The 22,791-nt window shown below is 42.0% G+C and overlaps 1 protein-coding gene across 10 annotated transcripts in view; it reads right to left on the reverse strand.

Moving 5' to 3' along the window:
* The window catches only part of LOC121670956 (multiple epidermal growth factor-like domains protein 6), a 192,580-nt gene that overhangs the window by 82,449 nt on the left and 87,340 nt on the right, over nucleotides 1-22,791 (reverse strand). For all 10 annotated transcript variants that reach the window (XR_006018348.1, XR_006018347.1, XM_042041961.1 and 7 more), the window contains exon 5: nucleotides 7,227-7,349. Coding sequence is in view for 8 of the 10 variants with exons in the window: in XM_042041961.1 (XP_041897895.1) it covers nucleotides 7,227-7,349 (123 nt within the window). In the remaining 2 variants the exon portion in view is untranslated. The remainder of the gene's footprint in view (nucleotides 1-7,226; nucleotides 7,350-22,791) is intronic.

Here is a 22,791-nt window from a genome sequence, read left to right on the forward strand (position 1 = left end):
AGAATGGCAAGTTGAGGTTTCTGCTCTGTATTTCCTTCCAGCTAGTGGAGCTGGAGGAAGACAAGGTAGCTGGAAGCCTTGGGAAGCAGTCCATGTGCCGAGCTGTGATCAGCTGTGACGCACGGGGAGCTGCGAGCGCCATATGGACAGCACCGGCAGACGCCGCCGAGACAGGACTCTGCGTTTGCTGCTACCTGTGACATCCAGAAACAAGCTTCCCCCTTCAGATCAGTGATCAATAATTCATCTGATAACTGAAATGCAAAGGGAAAAGGTGCCAGTCTGCTGTGGGGTATGAGCAGTACCGTGCTTTTTAAAAGCTGCTGCCTTGGAACATGGCAGAAGTTGAGATGCAGGAAATGTATGACATGGTGACAAGCTGCACTACACCTAACCCTGTGTAATCCTGACACAACCTGAAAATTAAACTGCCAGTTCCATGGTTTGTTTATGCAAAAGGCTGTTATTAAAACGTTGCAGCTGAATTAAGCATTCAAAGGGAAAAATCTAGGCACCAGAAAACACGCTCCATTGAAAAAAAGAGATTTACCAAGATTATCTGGAAATAATCATTGAGCCCTTGAAATATAAGTGGTCCCAGTCTTCCCCAAGAGTCAAGGGCTGCAAATAAAGGTAGCATTCATTCAGCTCTTGCTTTGGAGGCTTGGATTAGGATAATAGTACCCTTGACCCAACTGCTATGCATAAAACTTCTACTTAAAAAGTGACTGAAAACTGACTCAGCCTGTTCTCAGCTCCTATTGATGAAAACGTGTATCCAGGATAAACGAGCTCAGCCTTCAATGGCAATATTCACTTTGGAGGGAGCTGTCATAACTGTGAGCCTGTCTACCCCGAGGGATGGCAGATGTGAGAAATCGGGTGGTTCAGCTCACAGCCGCCTTTGTTCGGTGTGGGAGAGAAGAGCAGGGAGACTTCAGCAACAGTCAAGCAGGAATCAGGAAGAAACTAAACAAGGGTAATTAAAATTCAACAATAAATCAATTATCAGAGCATCAGCTGCTCTTCTCAGCCCAGACTGACACAGAACCAGGCAGGAAGTGTCTGTTCTGGCCCGAGCAATGTGTCCCTTCCCTGACTGAAGAGAAACAGATGCAAAATGCTGGGATTTGCAGAGTTTAGTATTTGATATATTTTTGTAAGATGGAAAAGGTTTGTGTGCCCCCAGCATGTAGCTGAGTGTTTTATGCTCACAAGGGCTCACCAAAAGCAAGGGGACTGCCCAGACCAAGCATTGCTGTGCTGACAGCCACTGCCAGCCTGGAATGAGCCCCCGAAATTCAGCTCAGGTTCCTGCCTGCTCGGGCTTGCCAGGAATCAGCACTCAGGTAATTCATTTAAAAACTCCAATAAGCTGCAGTCAGTGTTACTATGAATCTGTTGTCATTTTTGCTACTTATCTGGAGCACTTTTTTTGCTGTAGAACTACCAGGAACAGACAAATGCAGACGGATGACACCATGCGCCTAGGACAGTGTAACAGCTCCGCACAGCTATTGATCCCAGCCGGATCCAACACGGCTTGGGAGAGCACGAGGCAGGTCAGAGGAACAACCTCCACCCATCATTTCTGCTCAAGAGCCAGAGAGAAATGCTTGAAACGGAGAATTCCAAAAGAATGACTTGGGAGTAGAAATAAAATTAGATTCCCCATCAAGTTTGCAAATGTAGCTATGGACGTCTCCAGCAGTTTCTGCCTGGAGCTTCTCCGCAGCCATGCACAAAAATCACACAGTTCTCCTGCCTAAATCCAACAGTCTCCAGAAAACCACAGAAGTCTGAGTGCGCAATGCCAAATAGTGTTTATAATGCACAATTAATCCTTAATCTCAGTTAATACAGTTCCCTCTATGAGAGAAGTAGGGGAACCCTTCCTTTTTTTTTTTTTTATTACCAACTGGGATCTGAAATCAAAGCAATTATTATGCTTTTTACTCATGACTAAAAACACTGATTTGACAGGTAGAAGCAATCATAAATAATATTTAAATTTAAAAACAAGTATTGCTTCTTGTTGAATTCACTTTAATTATCAGACATTTACCAGTATTCTGGATGTACAAACTAATGGAGAAGAAAATATTTATTCTTCCCCCCCGGCAGATTACTGCGGGTTTTTTATACTTTGAAACTTAAATACTTGAAATTATCTGACTTAGCTCTAAAAGCCCAAGCTGGAGTCCCAGGATACCTGAGAACAACTAACAACAGGGTTGGAAAAATCAGAAATTAGATTTTACCTTCTCTCCTCTCACAAGTCTTTTTCTTTTGCCTGTTCTTTTTCTCTTCTTTTTAGAACTGCTGTAAAATTCCAATACCCTGAAATACCTCAGTTACCACGATGGCTCACCCAGGGTCTGCTAAGTTGCTGAGGTGGAGTTGTCAGTTCCCCTCACTCCATGAGGCAGACATGAGGTGGGCAGAGTAATTCAGTTACAAATAATTAGATAATTGTGATACAATTCCTGCAACTGGATTTATTTCTTTGTCTCAAGACAAGGCCTTGAAATAGAGAAAGATGAAGAGGGCTGGGTGGCTTCACCTCATCTAGGGGTGCCTTCACTTAAGTGCTGTAAGATTTGAGTTCAGTTGGTGTGGTATTTGCTGCATCTAGAGTATGAACTGGTACATTTTTTTCTTTTTGTAAAATATATTCTCCTTGTTCTCCTTCTGTTGAAGTGTTCCTGGAAATAAGTACCTCAGTGTCACGGCCTGCCAACGATGCGTGTTGAATCAAATGCAACTTTTAGAGTTAAGACAATGCAAAAGCATCCTGAATCCTTCCAGTAGACTCATTTCTCCTGTTCTAATAAAAATTAAATAAATGTAGTTAAAAATTCCTTGGTATTTCCCTCAAAGTGCATATCCTTCAGGTTTTATCACAGGACATGGCAGACACCTGTACATTGATTTTCTGGGCAGGGAAAACAGCCCAAATGCAGAATTAATGTTTGTTCTCTTCAACAAAACCAGAATTTGACAAGAATAAGTTATATCTCAGACCTTGTTAACTTAATAAATGCTGTCACCATATTAATAAACACTTCCTTGCTCTCAGACATGTCCCTCAGTATTCCTTTTAGCCCACTATTAATTCTTCCAAGGCAACAAACAGCATTTGGAGAGTTCCCACGTGCCCTGGGATCAGGCTCCAGCACTGACCCTGGTGACTCTTCCATTACTGGGGTAACCAGTGGTGGCCCTGCACAGTCACACTCCGGCTCTGGAGGCAGCTGCTCCCAAAGTCCCCCTGGCCAAGGTCAGGAAACCTGCCAGAGCTCCGAGGTTTGACCGAAACCCCTGGGGACGGGGTTACAGTGATTGCAATATCACTCTAATCAACAAAATAGGGGCTTTTTTCATCAACAGTTAATCACAGGACTTCACTTGTCTCTAAGTTCCTCCAGTTGCCTTGACAGATGAGAACACAATAATATAAATAAGAAATGACAGTTTACCAAAGAAGGTTAACATAAGGTCACGACCTTTTTCTACTTGACTTCTGCAGCTTATTCATGTGTGAAAACACGCTTTTGTAGCTGTAGCCTCAGCATCCCTTACAAATCTGGACTTGTGCCAACAACTGAGCTTTCAAATTACCATTTAAAATACCATTTAAAGTGGTATTCATGTTCAGAAAATACCATTTCTGCATTTTGCGATGCTCCAGTAGAACTGTTTCGCATTAGAATAAAATATGAAATGAGGATATCTCTGCATTTCACAGCCTATCTCGCTGACATAGGCTGTCAGTGGTACCTCTGCTTCACAAACAAGGAGATATGGGACACACACCCATCTCCCCTCCCTTCCTCAGACCACCTTTCTGAGCAAACCCACCCATGGCCCCTCCCCAGGCTGCCCCAGGAAGACCACGGGATGCACAGGGCACAGCATCAGCCTGACAGTCCTACACCAGTAAATGTCAAATATTAATTTGTCACATTATTTGTGCAGTGATTTAAAGCCAAATCCCGTCTCATCATTCATTTCCACCAGGCACACGAGGAGCGGGAGGGAAGCAGGAGCTTTCTGTCACAATCTGTAATGCCTACACGAGGAGCTGCCAGAAGATATTTCTCTGTCACAGAAGCAAACTGAAGTTCTGAGCATGAAGGCTGGAGAGTGAAAGCTGCAGTACAACATGGAGATAATTAGTTCTGAAAGGCTAATCAGGTCACTGCTCTGGCTGGCATTTCTATGGAGATGCACATGCCTTCATCTCACCACACCTTGCCTCTTGATACAAGTATCTCGCACCAAAGCGAAGCAAGACTTTACAAACTACGTAACTCTGAATGACATATCCTGCCATAAGAACCCCCAAACAGCCAGGAAAGATCCCTACAAATAGCCAGGAAAGATCCCTACAAATAGCCAGGAAAGATCCCTACAGCCCCTGGAAGGAGGATAGACCCTGCACCACAGGGTGTCCCAGGCTGTGCTGCTTGATCCCCTTCCCCATGTGGGTCCAACCAGCCACGGAACCACTCAAGAAGGGGAAGGTTTAATCAAAGCTGATAGTAATAACTATTTTAAGATTATCTCACCTATTTTATGCTGTTGTCTTGTGCATATTCATGGAGCCTCGTGTCTTGCACGCACCTCTGACACCCTGGAAGGTGGAGATGTTGAGCACTGTCAGCTCATTCAAGCTGTGAAATTAGGCCTTTGGGTCTCCAAAAGAATTGTTCACAAACTCCCAGCAATGATTGATCAAAAGAGCAGTGCACTTCAGCATGTTGTTGGTTAGTGAATTTTTATCCACTTTCCCTTCCTTAGCATTCAACAGCTACAAATGGCTAAAATAATATTTAAAAAAACCCAACAGTTATTTCCTGACATCTTTCCCTTTTGTCAGAAGGATGCTCTATTTTGTTTCTGAAAAACATGATCAATCTTTCCAGCAATAATGACTCGCTGAATAAAATCTGTGCTACTTCCATGCTGCTTTTCTAACAATACACCTTATTTGTACCTTGGCTTATAAAAAAACCCCGTACACCAATCGATCATTGCAGGCACCAGTGAAATAAAACCAACCATGAGACAAATAATGGGAGCAGAACAATAGTGCACATCTATTTAACGCCTGAGTTTAGACTAAGGGGTAACATAAAGCACAGTGATGCCATAAAGACAGAAAGAATGGAACAACCCAGAATGACAATAAGCTTCATTCCTCCAAAACCACTGGTTAACCTGAATGAGGAGCTGTTTTACTCCCATCTGCAAAATGACTCCTCTGAGCAAAGCAGAGGCATCAATAAAGCCCCAGTTCAGTGCCACACCCTGGAAGACCTTCCAGCAGCACACACAGTTTTGTTTGGGAGCTCACTCTTCCCTCATGTAGTAACCAACCACTAAGTTACTGATATCATAACACCTGATGGCCAGAACTTGGCTGAAATTGGCCTCCTTGCAGGTCAGTACAGCCAAATGCTCGTTGTGGTTGTCACCTCTGCAGAATTTCAGCTGTACTGAGTGACACCACCACGTTCACTTTGTTCTATGACTTGAGCGTTTCCAGTTCATTGTATGTTTCCATTTTTGCCTGAAGATTTCAAAAAATAGCTTCAAAACAGATAATAATATATCCCCCTGCAATTCCTGGTCAGACAAAATATAGTCCAAAAATCAAATACCTTAAGCTCTGTTTGAGTTTTTATTAAAGACTGTCCAAATGCTAGAATTTAAAGTGTATTGTAAGAATAGTTTTGTGCAGAAGGAACACTAATTTGACTTACCTATTAACACAAAACTATTCTAATGGAAAAATTACTCTTGCATGCTAAGGATTAGGATGAGTAGGACTCCTGCTTTCAAAAACCCTGGGGTTTGGACAACTTTTATGCACCAAAAGCATTCAGGAGTCATCAAAACACAGACCTGTGCATGGGCTCATGGGCATATTGCCAGTCACTCCCCAGAAGAGGTAAGAGAAGCTGAGGTGAAGTAGCAGGGATCTGAATCATCCATGATATGCCTGGGTTGAGCTCTCCAAAGGCCAAAATGAAAACACGGAGTACCATCATGAAATACTTCAATCAAAATAAAATAACCATCTACAGCTTATTTACACTCTCAAGGTAGATCTCAACTGATAGGCTGCCATAGAAAATAATTCCATCGTCTTTTAGTGAAAAAAGGAGTGCAGCCAAATAAATTATAAAGTTAGGATAAATCATATGACCACAAGCAAGAAATACAGTGCTTTGTACAAACCTTAAGAAGGAGTCGAACAATGGTAAAATGAAATCCTGGAAGAAAGGAATGTGTGAGATACTGTGCAATGGGAAAAGCCAGAGAATACTGTTTCTTGTGGAAAGCTGATAATACAGTTCATGAAAAGCTGCCCTGAGATTAAAAAAAAATCATCACTGATGCATTTACTGCAGCACTGAAATGCAGGGGAGGTGCAACCCAGGCACACAGCAGAGCACACCAGAGCATGTGGCAGCACATCCCCGTTCCCTGTGTCAGGGGAGAGCTCAGACAGAAGGAACTGCTCTGGTCTGCAATGCAGCACACCTTGGGTACCTAACACCTGGCCTCCTCCACCTTCTGCAGCATCTGCTGATGCACAAAATGTAGTGACTCTAGGTCAACACCTCATCTGGGCTTGTTCACACCCACTCTGTTTACCAGTGCACCTTTAGGAAGTCTGACCATAATTCATTATGTGTTCTAACGTTAAGTTTTTGCATACGAACAAATTTTACCCTATAATACACTAACTAGACTTAAATCTCCCTTAGGAAAAAGACAAATGGGTTTACATAGCATGTGGTTTTTAAATCCTTTTTTATTCAGTTAATCTCTAGCTGTGGAATTGTGATTGAAATGTGAAAATGTATGTGTATCTTCTGGTAAGAACCATTTTGCTTCAGAGACAGATGAAATATTATCAAGCGTATACACTTCCTTCAGGTTTTTAAATTGATGATGGAAATCCCATAATCAGAACATGGCACAGCCAATCCAGGTTAAGTGATAACATTTTTTTCGACAAAATAAAACAAAACCCCAACCCTTTGAAGTGTTCTTACAGTTACATCTTCATAATCCAGACATGAGAAGATCCGCACTCTCGACAACTCTGAGCATACGCTCTTCAGCTGGCTCCACATAAAAGCCAGCATCTCCTTCTCCTTCCTAAGTCTGCTGATTCCTTAATAGCAGTGAGACATGGCACAAAGCATTACCTCCACAGGATTTTCCATCTTCCCCCAGCTTCTGGCCAGCTGGACACTTGCAGTGGTAGCTGCCGATGGTGTTGCAGCAGCGGTCGTGGCAGCCCCCGTTCTCCATGGTGCACTCATTCACATCTGCCAGAAGAAAGCACAAGCAACCAGTGAAGAGTGGGCACTGACCACACTGCCTGAAGATCTAAAGACAATCGTGTCTGACTGATGTGAAAAAATTACAAAGTTTCTGAGATGAAACTCAGCTCAGGACCCTGAAGCAAACCCAAGAGCAGCAAATCGCAGCTACGCTGCTGAGCCCCTCCACCCAACCAAGTTGTCCCAGGGGAGGTTTAGATTGGGTATCACAAAACATTTCTTCATTGAAAGGATTGCCAAGCATTGAAAGGGTGCCCAGGGAAGCGGTGGAGACACCATCCCTAGAGGGATTTAAAAGACAAATATCATAGAATCATTACAGCTGGAAAACACCTCTAAGATCCTTGAGCCCCACCATTAGTGGATGTGGCCTTTGGGGACGTGCTTTAGTGGTGGGCTTGGCAGTGCTGGGTTAATGGTTGGACTCAATGGTCTTAAAGGTCTTTACAACCTAAATGGTTCTGTGATTCTAAGAGTTGCAAGGGTGGGATTTTCCCCCTCCCCTTCTGCACAAGCTGAGCGCAGAGCCCACCTGGCTCTGGCTACAGGCTCTACCCAGCTCGCCAACTTCCACCTCTGGGCAGCGACATCAGGAACAACCTCTGTACACTCATTCCAGCAGCCTCACTTGGGTGTAAAGTTGCTTCTAGAAGCAGTGGCAGAGATGAAAAATCTCTGAAAGATGGTAGGATTTTAAATCAATTATGGTCCTCCTTTCTGTCAGGTGCTGGTATCTACACACCTCACTTATTCACCTCGTAAGCTGGTGCTTTCCTGCATGCAAAATAGAACTTTACACATTACAAATTAAGAACAATAAAAAACTAAATGAAAAAAATAAATAAGTAAATAGACAGCCAGTGGCAGAGAAAAACCAAGAGCAAAGATGTTCACTTATAAATCTACTTAAATACCCTACATAAGAAATTTCAAAGAAATATGATAGGAACCATCAGGCCAGCAGTACTGCTCTGCTGAGCAGGAGCAGAGACAACAGACGGTGTGGAAGTGATTTCCAAAACAGAAAATTTGTTCAAGGGGGATGGTAAATGTAACAAGCCCAGCAGGTATTTGCTGCACTGATTCCATGCACACTGGAACTCGGGAAATGCCTTCTCATTCACTTTGCTCTCTGAAGTGTTGATGACCAACACACACCCAATCCAGCAGTGCCAGGGCAAGCAGGGATGGACCTGTGTGAGAATAATGGGCTCCGGGGGGCTTTGCTTCAATTTTTGGGCACATCTCTTGATCTGGCTTGGTGGCACAGACAGCGCTGAGGAGACACAACATCTCCTCCAAGCCCAGACTGAGGGTGCAGATGACAGATCTGACAGGCCTTTGGCACTGGGAAGGATCTCATATTGCTTTCAGGTGAGATAGCAGGGATGTCAGGAGGAGGAGGATTAAGCAGCAGAAGATAAGCATCATCATGGCTGTAAAAACCACAGGCAGTTACTCTGTATTAGTGGCATGCCTTGTTCCCAAGGGGGAAATGAGGCTTTAAAAAAGCCATTTAATTAGATTTAATTAGTTTGTAAAGAAAAATTAAAAAAACGGATTTCACATTCATACAAGAGAGGTGAGAGCCTTTCAACTGTAACCCTTCGTTGTTAAAGACTAAGATTTACCAAAGTTTGTTACTTCTTCGATGAGCTCAAGCTTCACTTGACTGGCTCATTTCTGATCCTGGCTAAAAGCCACAGGTTAAAAGAATTTTTTGAGGACATTTCAGACCACTAAAAAGCTAAAAGAAAAGTGTATCATGAAACCCCAACTTTTGCTAAAGTGTAGCTGAAGAGGCACAAACCCACTAAAACCATCTCGTGTCTCTACAGCTTTAGATTCAATGCAATGATCAACAAAATGGTAGTTTCTTTGTCCCCAGTGAAACTGGAAAACACTGGCAGGCTATAAAAAAATAAAACAGAATTCAGTTATCTCAGAGCTACACAACAAACCAAATCCTAACTCGCGTGAAGCCAAGAAGGCTCTTCTCGATTTCACGGGAATACAATTTAAACAGAAACTTTTCCCCGAGAAAAACACTCCCCCCCGCTCCTCTCCAAAAACAAACGGCACCAAAATAAGAACGAGCGTCTGCTCGCTTCTCCTCGGCTGAGGCAGGGAGAACATATGACAAGCGACAGATTTTGGATGTGTTCCTCCAAGCACTGGGAGGAGGCACGCGAGCGCTCGGTGCCGCGCGGAGCGCGACAAGCGCGCCCCTTCCAAGGGATCCACTCCACTCCCCCCCAGCTTGCAGACATCTTGATGTGCCTCGTGGTAATAAACAGTAATGAGCCACATAATGACCTGGCTCCACAGCTTCGACTTCTATTTATACTAACAGGATTGAAAACTAATAAAATCTCCTTGCTCTTTTGATTTCATTTTTTAAAAACAAAATAAAGGGAAGAATTACTTTATTCTTTAGCACCCGCAATGCCACATGGCCTCCTGGGGTAAAATATTGACTGGGTGAGGTGGTCTAGGATATACAGCCCGATTTATTAACACCAATGGCTATATTTTGAACCAAAATATTGGAACAAAACCTTTCCAGCTGAGGAGCTAATCATTATCCCCTTGATTTCACCAGGGTATAATCCATTCGGAAGTGTATAGTGCTGTTGCATGCTAATATATAGGAAGTTTCTCCTTTGATTGCCGAGTGTTCCTGTCAGCAATTAGAAATCTCTTCCTTCCTTGTTCAGCATAAAATGCTGTGGTCCAGCTACAAAAGTATTGGCACTGTATGACTGAAAACATCATTTTCTCCTTCTTCTAATTCCGCCTTCTTAATGCTCTCTCCAGGATTTCCTTGTCTCTGCCTTAAAACTCATTTTTGTCTTTCGAGGAAATGTTTTCATGCATTTCCTTGCTGCTTTTTACACCAGAAACCCACCACGTTCTTCTATTATACTCGCAAAACCTGACTTTCCATCTCCATGTGTCTTTAAAACAAACACCTTATTTAAAGCTAATCATCATAAAATAAACTATGATTTAATTTCTGAGTTAAGAAACAAGCTTTTTTGATACATTTTTATTGGAGAGCAGTCACATTCGAAGGAATACACTGACTAGGTATAAATCTCACCAGTTTTAGCCTTATGCTATGAAAATTTGCTCTCTAAGCATCTGCATCCTTTGCTGTCCTGTCTCCTGTTCAAGACCTTCTCCACTGCCTGCTCTCTGCCAAGTTGTTTTCTGCAACTCCATAATAAAGGTCAGATGTTGCCTCAGTCCAAAGAAGCACAAAAATAAATGATCTGAATGTGAAGTAATAAAGAATGTGTTTTACATTTGTAAAAGGCCGGGTCATAGAGCTTTTACAAGCTACCATCAGCTGTTCCATATTCCTAAAACAGAGTAGTCAGGATTTAAAAATCCGATTACAGCTTTGCCACCGAAAAAAGAAAGAAAGAAAAAAAAAAAAAGAAGTAAAATAAACCAAACAAAAACAATTCTGTCAAATGATAAATTTCTGTCTGCTTTCCATATTCAATGTCACTCAAGGTTGCAAATATATTTTGCCTTTTGAACAGTGAGATGTGTGAGAAAATGACAGAAAATTTCTGACACGTAACAAGTCTGCCACGTTAGGTCTGACTAAAGTTCAATGTTATCAAGCCTATCAATCCATCTGTAACGACATGCTGTAGGCACTTCAAAAAAAAAATAAATGTGATGTTTGCTACTGCAATGTTTCACGTTTATTTATAGAGCCAATGTTGCAACACAAAAACATTATCCATGGGACATACTGGATGTGAGCCTTCAATCTTGCCATGGGAAGAATAATTGAAAACACCTTTCATCTAGATTAACTTGATATTAACTTTATATATGATCTGTCTAGCACACGTGGGGAAAAATAAAATTCCACAATATATTTTAAATTCAGTAGTATGCTAAAATAGGGATTGTGGACATGTGCCCATGTCCCACACTCCCTGCACACGTGGAATCATACAACAGAACTACGTAAAAAGGTGTCTTTTCTCCGAAAATCTTATAAAATACTTGATATGGAAGGAAACATGCCTTTTTTTCAGGAAGCAGACCACCTCTACCCAATTAATCCTGCCTAGGAACTACATGCTAAATGGAGAAGGACAATTCCAATCCTTCACTTCTCTCTTCTTGTTTAATGCTATTCCCAGTCTGAAAACATCACCCACCCTCAGCTCCAGGGAAAACAACCCTTCACCAAGGTTTTATGAAAATGTAGGTGATTTCAGATTTCCTACAAATGAATGAAAGATTAATATAAAAGCAGACACTGGACAAAGCGGTTTTCATTGGTAATTCCAGTTTGAAATCTAACAGCAGTGACCTGCTCTATCACCAGCTCTCAAATGAAGACAGCAGATGAAGAAAAATCAGTGTGAAAAGCAGAAATATATTGGCATTGGGGTAGAAATCTCCTCTCCACGTCTCTCCACTGAGTTGCCCGTGAGGGCTGCAGCTCTGCAGGGTCTCCACCTGGAGCTCAATTCACAACCTTTAAAATCCAGCGAGGGATTAAGCCTGCCCTGAGCACAGGACTGGCCAGACCTGGGGAAGGAGAAACACCTGCACCGAGCAGCGGCTCAGTTCTGCAGCAGGCAAACCATGAAGTGAAACATCATTTAATTTTGGCAACAGTTTGTATGTTTAGATGAGGGGAGCACAGCAGTTAACTCACTGCCTGCAGGTTATTTTTATCTTCCCCATACAAGTTTATGCAATATTCATTAATATAAAGACTAATTTTTAAGATACCAAAAGGAATCTCATAACTGCCACCTAGTATTTAAAACCCATTTTCCCAGGTTTCTGTGTTTATCAGCTTTATATGAGCAACAACTTTATTTACTTAAGGCAGCCACACGCCAAGTTGCCATTTGGGTGCCCAGCTTTGGGGCTAACCCGTGCTCTGACCTGTGAGCCACTGACTCCAGTGCGTGTCAGAGCTGCCTGGACCTGTAATAAATCACCGAAGTGCAATAAAATCTGTAAAATCATTCTCCCACTGTTCCTGCAATCCTGCCTGAACAAAGCCCACCAGCACGGAGCGAGGAGGTGATTTTGATTAGTTTAAAAGCATTAGGGTAACACACCCTGCTTCAATCAGGAGTCACAGGAACCACAACACAGTTATTTTCGAGGGAAGACAGCATTTCATTAATAACACTTGGGACCTTCTCCTGAAGACTACGATGAAGATGGGCTGATTTCAGGAATCTAAGTGTTAAATACCTTTAAGAAAGCAGTTTGATTCCTTTCTCTAACAGGCACTGGCAGCTTATATTGACTTTTATAGCAATTTAGAGACATAAATTCCTAACTCAGAAAACATAAATGCTGTTGGGTAAAACAAAAACCAAACCAAACCCTCATAATGGTTAGGATCAAAGTCTAAATGCAGTTTATCATGTGCACCTGAAATGCTCCTATATGTGTCCTTTAATAAATCTGAGTGCCTGGCACACAAAGGTGTAGTACTGTAACTATCCTACAATTTGTTTTTATAAGGAGGTATTATAGGCAAGTGTCTGCAAATCACAATGCACATTTGACAATTTCTCATATACTGATCTAAATTATTTGATTCAATTTTTTAAAAATGCTGAAGATCCAAAGAATAAGTACCTTATGAAGTTTTACACACTGGTTTTCTTTTTTTTTTTTTTTTTAATTACAGCTCAGATGGTCTGCAACCAAAACCATATGTCTGAGAAAATCTCGAAACCTGAGAAAAGTTGATTTGTGCTTTAAAGGCCACTCATTGCTACAATGCAATACAGTTCACACAAGCACACATGCACATACATCATATCAACACCACATATAAATATAATGTAATGATCAAATACACTGGACAGGCTGCCAGGCACAACACTCACATCCCAAAGAGTGCATTTGTCTTTTTCTTGGTTTCCTGCAAAAAGCTTTGCAGCAGTTGTCTTTGAGCAGTAATTGTCTCTAAAACATAAATTACATACATCACTTCCAGCACTAACCATAAATTATCCGCCTGAGTAGCAAACAAAGCTGCTCATTCTGATAGTCAGCGCAGCCCGGGTATTGATTAAGCACTCTCAATGCTTTATTAGGTTTTCTTCCCCCACAAAGTCAATACCAGGATGAATATTTCTTCTTGGGCTGTTATGAAGTATCGTACATCTGAGTCATTATTAACAAGCGCCTGATTAGCGGAGCTTATTGGAGAGTTTGGCACAGGCTCCAGGAACGTCACCTCCCAGCAAACACCCATCACTGCCACTGTCTCTGCTGGCAGCTGTGGCCCTTGTGCTTCCACAAGTTATCACCTCCTTTTTCCAATTTTTTTTTCTTTTTTTAATTAAAAAAATTACTGCTGCACTCATTCCTCTTCCATCCCCATGTCACATTCCTATATGCAGAGAACATCCGTCACGTAACGAGGATGTGCACGGCCCCTGTTCCCCAGGGACGTGGGGCTCTGCCATGGTTTGCTTTCTTTTCGTTACTGTGGCACTAAAAAATTTCATTTAATTCAACTTAGATGCAAAACCAAAAGCAAACAAAGATCCTTATAAAACATACTTAGCTAGCATTCATTTCTCCTTATTAAAATCATCATCTGAAGAAAAAAAACCACACACATTCATCAATCATTTGCACTTGCTTGGATTAAGAACAACTTCTTTGAAGTCAGAATAAAATCCTGAAGGGGGAAAATACAGGCTCAAAGTTTAAATAAGTGAAACCACAAGGTCTCAAAACCAACATGCTGGCACATGCTGCTGTCTTAGACTGGACCTGTAGCTCATCTTGTGCCACTACAGAGAATAGTCTGTACCTGCTGCAGGTACAGAGATGGCCCCTTCCACCCCAAGCTCTCCTACACCACAGACCAGACTCAGTTCTGAAACTGGCATTTAAAAGTCCTTTTAAAATCTCTGCCCCTGGTTATGGCAGTCCTCCATAACCATATACATGTCTGCTCACTTTTAGAAATTTTTCTTCCTCTTTTTAATGTCCTGCACATTGATGACATTTTGCAACAACGACTTCCAAAATCAAACTGTTATGTGAAAAAACACCAGCTTTGATTTCTTTTGATCTCTCTTTAAAATCCTCTACCAAGCAGGAACTATTTCCTAGAAGTGAAATGCAGGACCTAAATCATGCCCGAAGCTTTCCTCTGTTCACTAAACCACAACAACTAAACCGAGAGGTGGAGAGAAGAGAAAGTCTATCACAGTACAATGAAATCCTGTAATGGTACTCATTTTTAAACTGTTTTCCCAGACAAGGTATGAATAATGCAACCAAACACCCCAGAACATCTGAATAAAGCAACACCAGCCTAGCAAATGCTAATTGGCAGCAATTGGCGCTGATTGTGGAGTGAGGCTGGAGCTGTGATTACAAACAGAGCTGATGCAGCCAGCCCAAACCTCAAGTACTGCTTCTGCAATTAAAGATATTTTATCAAATTAGACAAGTGTTTGCCTTTCCCTGCTATGATGGTTATGAGCAAAACATAAAAGAAAGCCTGGCTGGCTGTACGGCACCTTCTCCACATCAGAGCTCTGCCGAGATGGGTTTCTTTCTGCTTTGACTTTTTATGCCACAAAATGGAACCCTTTTAGAAAGAATTCAGGGCTCTGCAGTAACATCCTTAAAAGCCCTTGCTTTTGTCTACAAGTGCTTTTGCCCTAAAAATGCAGTCTCTTTGCAGTGTATCTGACTTCCAGCACCGACAAGTGCTGGTTATGCACACTCAAACACAGAAAGGCTTTGAACTTTCCAAGTCTGATTTCACAATATAACCCTTAGTATTTTTGCAGGCAGGTAAACATGCTTCAAACATTTCCAAGGCAGTGACTATCAGTGAGGCTTCAGGACTCTTAGCAACTGGATTGATGTTTTGAGTGCAAAACCCCAAGCACAAAGCCACGGTTGACTCCAGCCAAGCCAAGTCCTGGTGCCCAAAGCAAAGGTCACAAAATGCACCTTGGACTCCAGACATCCTTGCATCCTGCTGCCTTCTGCTCTCCTGAGAGAGGAAGACAGTAAACCACTTGGTCATGAACTAAGGCTGGCTCTTTGCTAGTATTTCCTATTATCCCCAACTCTCCTCTCCTGCTTCTGGATCTCAAGAAAATTTACATTAACTTCTGCCTTTTCTCCAGCTTCCTGTAAACACCTATAAATCAGGTCAGCAGAATTGAATTGAAAAAGGATATAGAAAAAAACCCCAATGTGCTGGGTCATTTTTAAAAGCTTAGCATTTACAGTCATTAAGTTTTACAGATCTCCATGAGAACAAAAAAAATCAAGGCTATGCACGTTTATGGAGGTTTTCAGGCCGAGACAGCTGGAGAGTGACACCCAGTGTCATCTAGAAGTGTAAATAACCTGAAGATACCCATGGGTTAGCCAGTGCCCGCATCTTCAGGACCAAACACAAGCTCAGAGACCACAGCACTGGCATCAAAAAGGAACAGCAAGGAAGCAAAGGCAGCACTTTGTGTATTCTGCTCAACCTGTACTTTTAAGGGATTTATGATGTCAGGTCTTATGAAGAGCACTGCAGTGATCCAACACAGCAATAACAAAACCAGAGATAAAGATAGATGTGTACGTTGGTGATGCCTTTGAGGCTCCCCAGGATGAAAGGTGAATGAACAATTTCAAACAGAACTAAATGCTTGTTCCAGGTAAAACCTGTCAGGATGGGTCAGATTGTAACAATTTAGTGGTGGCATACCACGTGCAACGTGGGGTGTTTAGAAGCTCTGCTATAGCATTACTCAAAAATCTGTGTACAGCAGCAATCTGAGTTCGTGACAGCAGGAGTGTGAGAGGATGAGCTCGAGCCAGCAGGACGCGGGAATAGGGAACCGAGCGCTGCAAGAACGGCTTATCTGGAAATCAGCTTCCAAACACCCAGGGAAAGGACACAAATCACAGCTTTAGCTTCTGGCTGCAGAAAAGACAACAAAGGAAAGTCCTGTTGTAAGTGTAGAATAAAGTAAGTGCTTATTCCAGCTTTGTCTCTGTCTTTATTGTGTCCTCAGAAGAACTCATCAATCTGAGCAAGCGAACTTTTGTCTACACCTGTGGAATGTATGTCTCAAATCCAGGAGTGTCCTTGTGTCCACTGCAACACTGTGGGAAAGGGACACCCGAGGCACTCCACAGCCAATTCTGGTACTTCAATCCACTTCAGTCCACACCAGGGCAGCTCTCCCCTGGTCCAAAATAGTCCCTGATGTCATGGGTACAGTCCCTGATGCAGCAGGTGGCCAGGACTGCAGGTGCTGAGTGACAGTGCTGCCACGGGGAAACCCTCAGAAGAGAAATGTCAAACCCCTCTCCTGCCCACAGGCCCCAGTGCAGGACCAAAGCCCCAAGCCCAGAAGTTGCTGCTTAACCTACAAACAGGCTGAGTGTTACAGCAGTATGGTCTGAGCAAGCTGACAAATTAGGCAGCTTAAATCTCAGGGCATTCCTATTGTAATAAGCCAGTTCCTTACAAACTATGCTTTTTCATAATATAATTAACCCCAGCACTAAGCATGTGAGCAAATGAGTTCATTTTTCACACGAATAATGAAAACCTTTTTTTCTTTTTTCTCTTTTCTTTTCCCAAACCATTACGAACAGAAATGAATGTAAAAAATTTCCCAGCAGAGAAAGGATGATGTGTGCTGGGTTCTAGTTTAGAACAGGAATTAATTATGGAAATTTAAATGGAAGCTCCTATTTTCTTTTCTTATTTTTCTTAATAGCTGTCCTTGCCAGTCTAAACCAAACCTTTGCTCATCATCAGATCTAGCCTGGGATTAGATCCAACAGCCTCTGCTATGGCCTGAAATGGGTTAAATATTTCTTCTTTCCTATATCCTCCTGAATATTCTCTCCCATCTTTTGTTTTCCATTTCTAGAAGATCTTTCTAGCAGTTCTGTGGGCAGAATTACTCACTGCCCTGACAAAAATCCTGTGCTAACTTTAACTGTAAACTCGCTCCACTTCCTACTACAGAAAATAACGTTTCTGTCATCATTCCCTGCGTGGCTGAAACACAACCACACAACCAGGTCACTCGTTTACAACAGACACAAATGGGAACTGGTTATTCAGTTTACACAGGCAGAACAGTAACTGATCTTGTGTGTCAAGGGCAAAGCAACCCATGGGAACAAAAAGAGAAAAGATTAAATCTTCATCAGTTTAATTTGTAAAGAAACCCAAGGGAAGTCATTATTCCCAGAAACTCCATTGCCTAATTTGTCTTCCCAATTCTTCCAACTTCTCTGACACCAATGGGTGCTCGTTAACTATTGCTTACTGTGATTGTTGCTTACTGTCCCTGCTGAAGGGGAGTCCTTTGAAAAGGCAGAGATGGCATTTAGTGCTGAACAGGAGCTAAACATTGCAGAGAGGTCTGAATCCTCCTCATCAGAAACAGCAGCCAGGTGAGCATCCTTTAACTGAAAGGGAATTCCCACTAAGGAATTCAACCAGGGCACTTGAATATGGAGTTACATCAAGCTTGAAAAAAGAGGGATGTACAAACCATTAACTCTCATGCAGATTTCACCAGTGACAAGCTCAAAGCACAGAATTGAAGAAACAGGATTTTCTCTTTCCATTTAAATGAACAATGAGTAGCTGAGCGCAGCTGTGGTTTCTCAGGGCCTTTCCCAGCAGAGCAGCACAGAACCCTCCTTTAAAACATAAATCTGGCCCAGTGTGGTGGGGGAAGGCAGACACTCTGCAGAAGGAGCAATGTGGCATCCAGTTCCCTCAGCCTGATACCAGCATTTGAACCTGGGACATTCCCAGCTCTGCTCACACATGTGCTCACCACGTGTAGCTGCTGCCTGAGCACAGGGAGCAGACTCAGCTTCACAGCCTGGGAATTCTGCTCATAAAAATACGGGATCCCAAGGTTTTTCCAACAGACCAGTGTCAAAGGTGATCACAGGCAGAAATTAGAGGGCTGAAATTGTTAATCCTGCATGGCTGAAATTAATTCATACCAGAGCAGGAAGAGTCAGTTTCATGTAACCCAAACTTCACATTCTGGTTCCCAACACAAACTAAATTTGCCTTTCTAAATCCCTTTGGATGTCAGGCATCTGGTCTTGATGGAGAACCACACCTATTTTTTTCAGGGGGTATAACCAAAGAGAAATTTGCATTTGCGTCTTCAGCGAGACATCAGCGTCTCATCAGTTTAAATAATTTCAGATTTCCAAGTTACTACATCATTTGGTCTTTTTATACACGAACATTTTACACCTTAAAACATGCTCTACCTCTCTCCCTGCAAACAGCTGACATATATTTTCATGTTCCTCACCATTAACAAAGTGTGTGCCATAGTAGAATATTACATCACACCACACTCCTGTACGATTGTTTGGTTTAGGATAACAAACTCTGGTTTTTGGAGCAACACTAAGGTCAAAGTATTAAATTTAAATCTCTTGAACAGAACATGCACTAGAAATAAACTTGAAGTTTTAAAGATCTATTGAAAAAGCTCAAAAAATTGGAAACAGACAGCAAAAGGCAAACACTACTAGGGGGAGAAAAATTCAAACAGGGCCAGAAGGCTGTGTAAAACTAAATACATATCCAGCACACACTTGTGTGCAGCACACGTAACATGGACAAAAACAAGTATATTCCACAGACGTGTGTATTGTTTGGAGTCTGAGTCCTATTTTCAGAAGAGAGAGGAAGTAAATCAGTAAGTGTGTTTGCCTTGATCTTTAGCTCACTCTTACAGACCACTCAGAGCATCTCATTTAACCAAAGCTCTTCAAACCCAGCACTGCCAGCTCTTCAGCTGGTGGAAAAACAGTTGTACAACGCACATCAGAGGAATCCAAGGCTGAACAGCCTGGCCTGAGCACTGATTAAAACCAAGATCTTTCTTGCTATATGCATAAAACCCCCTAAACCTGAGCAACAAGGCAGGACAGCAGCCGCAGGTCGATGCCTGTTCACAGCTCAGGATTCCACATTCGGAATTTCACCCTTCAGTTCCAACCAAAAAAAATAAATTCCTCACATTCAAGCCAGGCTAATTATTTTTTTTGCATGGGAGAAACAGCCAAATTCACTGTGACACACAAAGGGAAAGTGTGATCTATGAGCAAAGTACATCCACCACAACATTACGGATGGTTCTGGAAATGCAGCCAGAAACAGACGTCGCTCCCAACATTGCCGCTGTTGCCAACAGTTACCACCTAATGTTGTCTGAGAGACTGCAGTGATTTCGTGTTCAAAGGGAGAGGCAGAGCCTCTGCTATCTCCGATCCCACGCTGCCGTTACTGCTGGCAACGGGGAGTTTTAACAACTGGAGGATATTCCTGGAGAAGGCAGCGATCGCCTTCCCCACATGGGATGCGGCCCCTGCGTGTGCGTCCCCGAGTTACTCAAAAAACAACAAACCACCCCAAAACCCTGCGAGTTGGCCTGAAGTTTTCTGCTGAAGGAATGAATGCAGCAAGGCCATAAGCTGTTCTTCAGTTACAGGATACTTTAGTTATTAATTTCACTTTTTCTGTCCACACTGCATGGCCTCTTTGGCCCACCTAGGAGCTTAAAAGGATTCATTTTACTAGATATTTATACTTCCTAATTTTATTAAATACTCATCTCTCTTCTCCAGGATACTTGCATTATGACCATTAACAAACAGTGAAAAGTGCTGATAACGTGTGAATATTTCTCTGTATTTACTTTTTTAAACACAGGAAAGGGGTGAATGGTGGCCAACACAGGTAATGCTAAAACCTGGTCATAACACCACTAGAGTAAAAGACCAGAGGTTCAAAGATGGGAGTGGAAGAAATGAATAGTTTAACTTAACAGGCAAACTTCTACAGAACATAAAGCTAAGAAGGATAATCTGTTAATATTAGAAAACATTATAAAATTATTAACGGTAATTGTTAAGATTCTTGAGCATCCAGCCATGCCATACTCCTCTGAAATACACGTTTTAAAACACAGCTCCAATTCCTTACATCTTTGTCTTTTTAGGGATCACTTTCTGAAATTCCTTTTGTGCATTATCAAAGGAACCAAGAGACAGCTTTTCCAGGAAGAAATCACTTGATTTGGGAGAAGAGCAACAAATCTTCTTAGGCCGAGATTTAGGCTGCGTTCTTAACTGCTCCCCTAAGCCTGCGACACAGAGAGGCAAAATTCCACTGTAAAATAGACCTCAAGCTTAACTTACAAGAATCTGCTTCATCTTCTGGTGAAAGTTCTCCACAAGGCGCAAAATACTTCTAAATTTCTTTTTTTCCTTATTTCTTCCTTTCCCGTCACCTCGACAGTCCCATGCTTCCAATTAAATTAAAAACCAGACCAGTGTAGTTTTGTGGGGTTTTCCCCTCCAATGATAAAGTATGAGATGGGGGGGATAAAATTACAAATTCCACCAAGGTCATTAATGTACAAAATGCAAATTGTCTCCCATTTGTCAAAGACCCTGGGGAAGTCTAGAGATAATTGAAATGATAGATGAACAGAGGAGACTAACTGCTAATGGTCTGTATATCAATGAATCAATGTCACATTTATGAAGGGCTTTGGGAAATTATTCTAAATACTTCATCTACAACAGCTGAAGTTTAGCCTACTTTTTTCTTTTTAATGCTGAAAAATTAATGAAAAAGTTCAGTTTATAGTTACACAAGTGTAAACCTGGGGTAATTAAAGGTGGATGGCAAGAACTTGAAGCGCTACTGATGTTTGTGCCAGATTATTACCAAAGTTCTCAGTTATCAGGGATTATGGTATAAAAGCAATATATATTTCAGAGATAATCAAATATAGGACCAGCCCTCACCCTCAAAGCATTTAAACTCAGCTATTTCCCTCTGCAACTCATTTTCTTCAGAATGTGGATAAACTGAAAAATCAAGGAGTATACATACCACTGATTGCTGTGCTTTCCTATTTTCCTGGTATTTTCAATCACAAACTAACTGCTCAGAGCAGGGGCTGTTTTCAGATGTATTTATGGGGCACTGACCAAACAGGAACAGGGAACAGACAGAGGGAAAAACGAAATATTTCCTTTTCACACAAAAAGTGAGGCAAATCCTGCAGGTAACTTTGGTACAGTTTCACAGGAAATAGTATTTCCACTTCAGAAGAGGAAAAGCTAAAAACCAGTAGCTTTTACAAAACCAGTAAGTCCCTGTGCAGAGCCCTCTCCCAGCTGTGATCTGGCCAGGCTACATTAGTAAGGGCCAGTGAGGAGGAGACATAAAGAAAAAAATAAAATTTCAACATTAAGATGTCACTTTGGTTGAATCTGTAAATAGTTTGGTGAGGTGAGTGAGTTTAGAGGGTTTCTTCTGTTATTATGATTATTAATACATTTATTATTCTTTTCTCCTGCTTTTCTTCCCACACACCAGGAAACTTTGGATGAAGGGAAGCCAGGACAACTGCAGGCTTCTTTTGAGAAAAAAAAAAAAAAAACAACCAAAAAACCAAAAAACTTTCTCTAGCAAAAAATGCATCACACCCCATTTAAGAGGCAGTTGACACTGCAACAGGTACGAATCACTACAAAATCACATGAATTAAACCCTTTTCAGTCCCAGTCTCACTGAATAAAATCACATGGAGGGGACTGGGAAAAGAGGTGAGTTTTATGAAGTATATGTAGGATTGAGAGAGATCTGTTTCATCTGGAAATAGCACCACGATTGCTTGGCTTGTGGAAACATGAACTAATCCAGAAACGAACATGAACATCCAGAACATCTGATTTCACCAGAAGCTGAATGAAATGGTCCTGTCTGAAACACAGAACTGCTTCTCCTGCTACAGGATTTGGCACATGAAACAAGAAGGGAACAAGGCTCTCAGGCAAACAGCACCGAGAGGAAACTTCGCTGCTGTCTGAGGAAAGGTAACACGCACACATTGCAGGTAAAACGATCACACTACATTTTCTGGTCATTACAACCACAAATATTCATAAAAATAATTAAGAAGTCCCATCAAGCTGCTGAAAAAACAAAGAGGAATGTCCACGTGTTGAAACCAGCATTCTCAATTATAAAATGTCACTAAGGATGGTGGAGATGTGGAGTAGCTTTGAAACCCAGCAGTGTAACAGCTCACCTTAGCTAAATGAACATGTATTTGTCTCCTTTCATCTATTGTTAGATATCTCCCAAGAGATACCTGCTTGGAGGGCAGCAGGAGTGTTCCCTCTCCAAGGCCTCAGAGCTGCCCTTCCCGCCCCGCAGCCTCCCCTGTGCTCCCCAAATCTTTCCCCTGAGAAAGAGGCACAGAGAGCAGAGGAAAAAAAGGTCCCCACCAAAGAGCAAAAGCTACACCAAAGAAATAAAGCTGAGCTTTACAGAAATCCTTTACTCGCCCGTGAAGGTGGG

The sequence above is a fragment of the Corvus kubaryi genome, unplaced genomic scaffold (assembly GCF_017639235.1).
Source record: "Corvus kubaryi isolate FWS band 111438036 unplaced genomic scaffold, C.kubaryi_AGA036_p1.0 37397, whole genome shotgun sequence".
Lineage (NCBI taxonomy): Eukaryota > Metazoa > Chordata > Aves > Passeriformes > Corvidae > Corvus > Corvus kubaryi.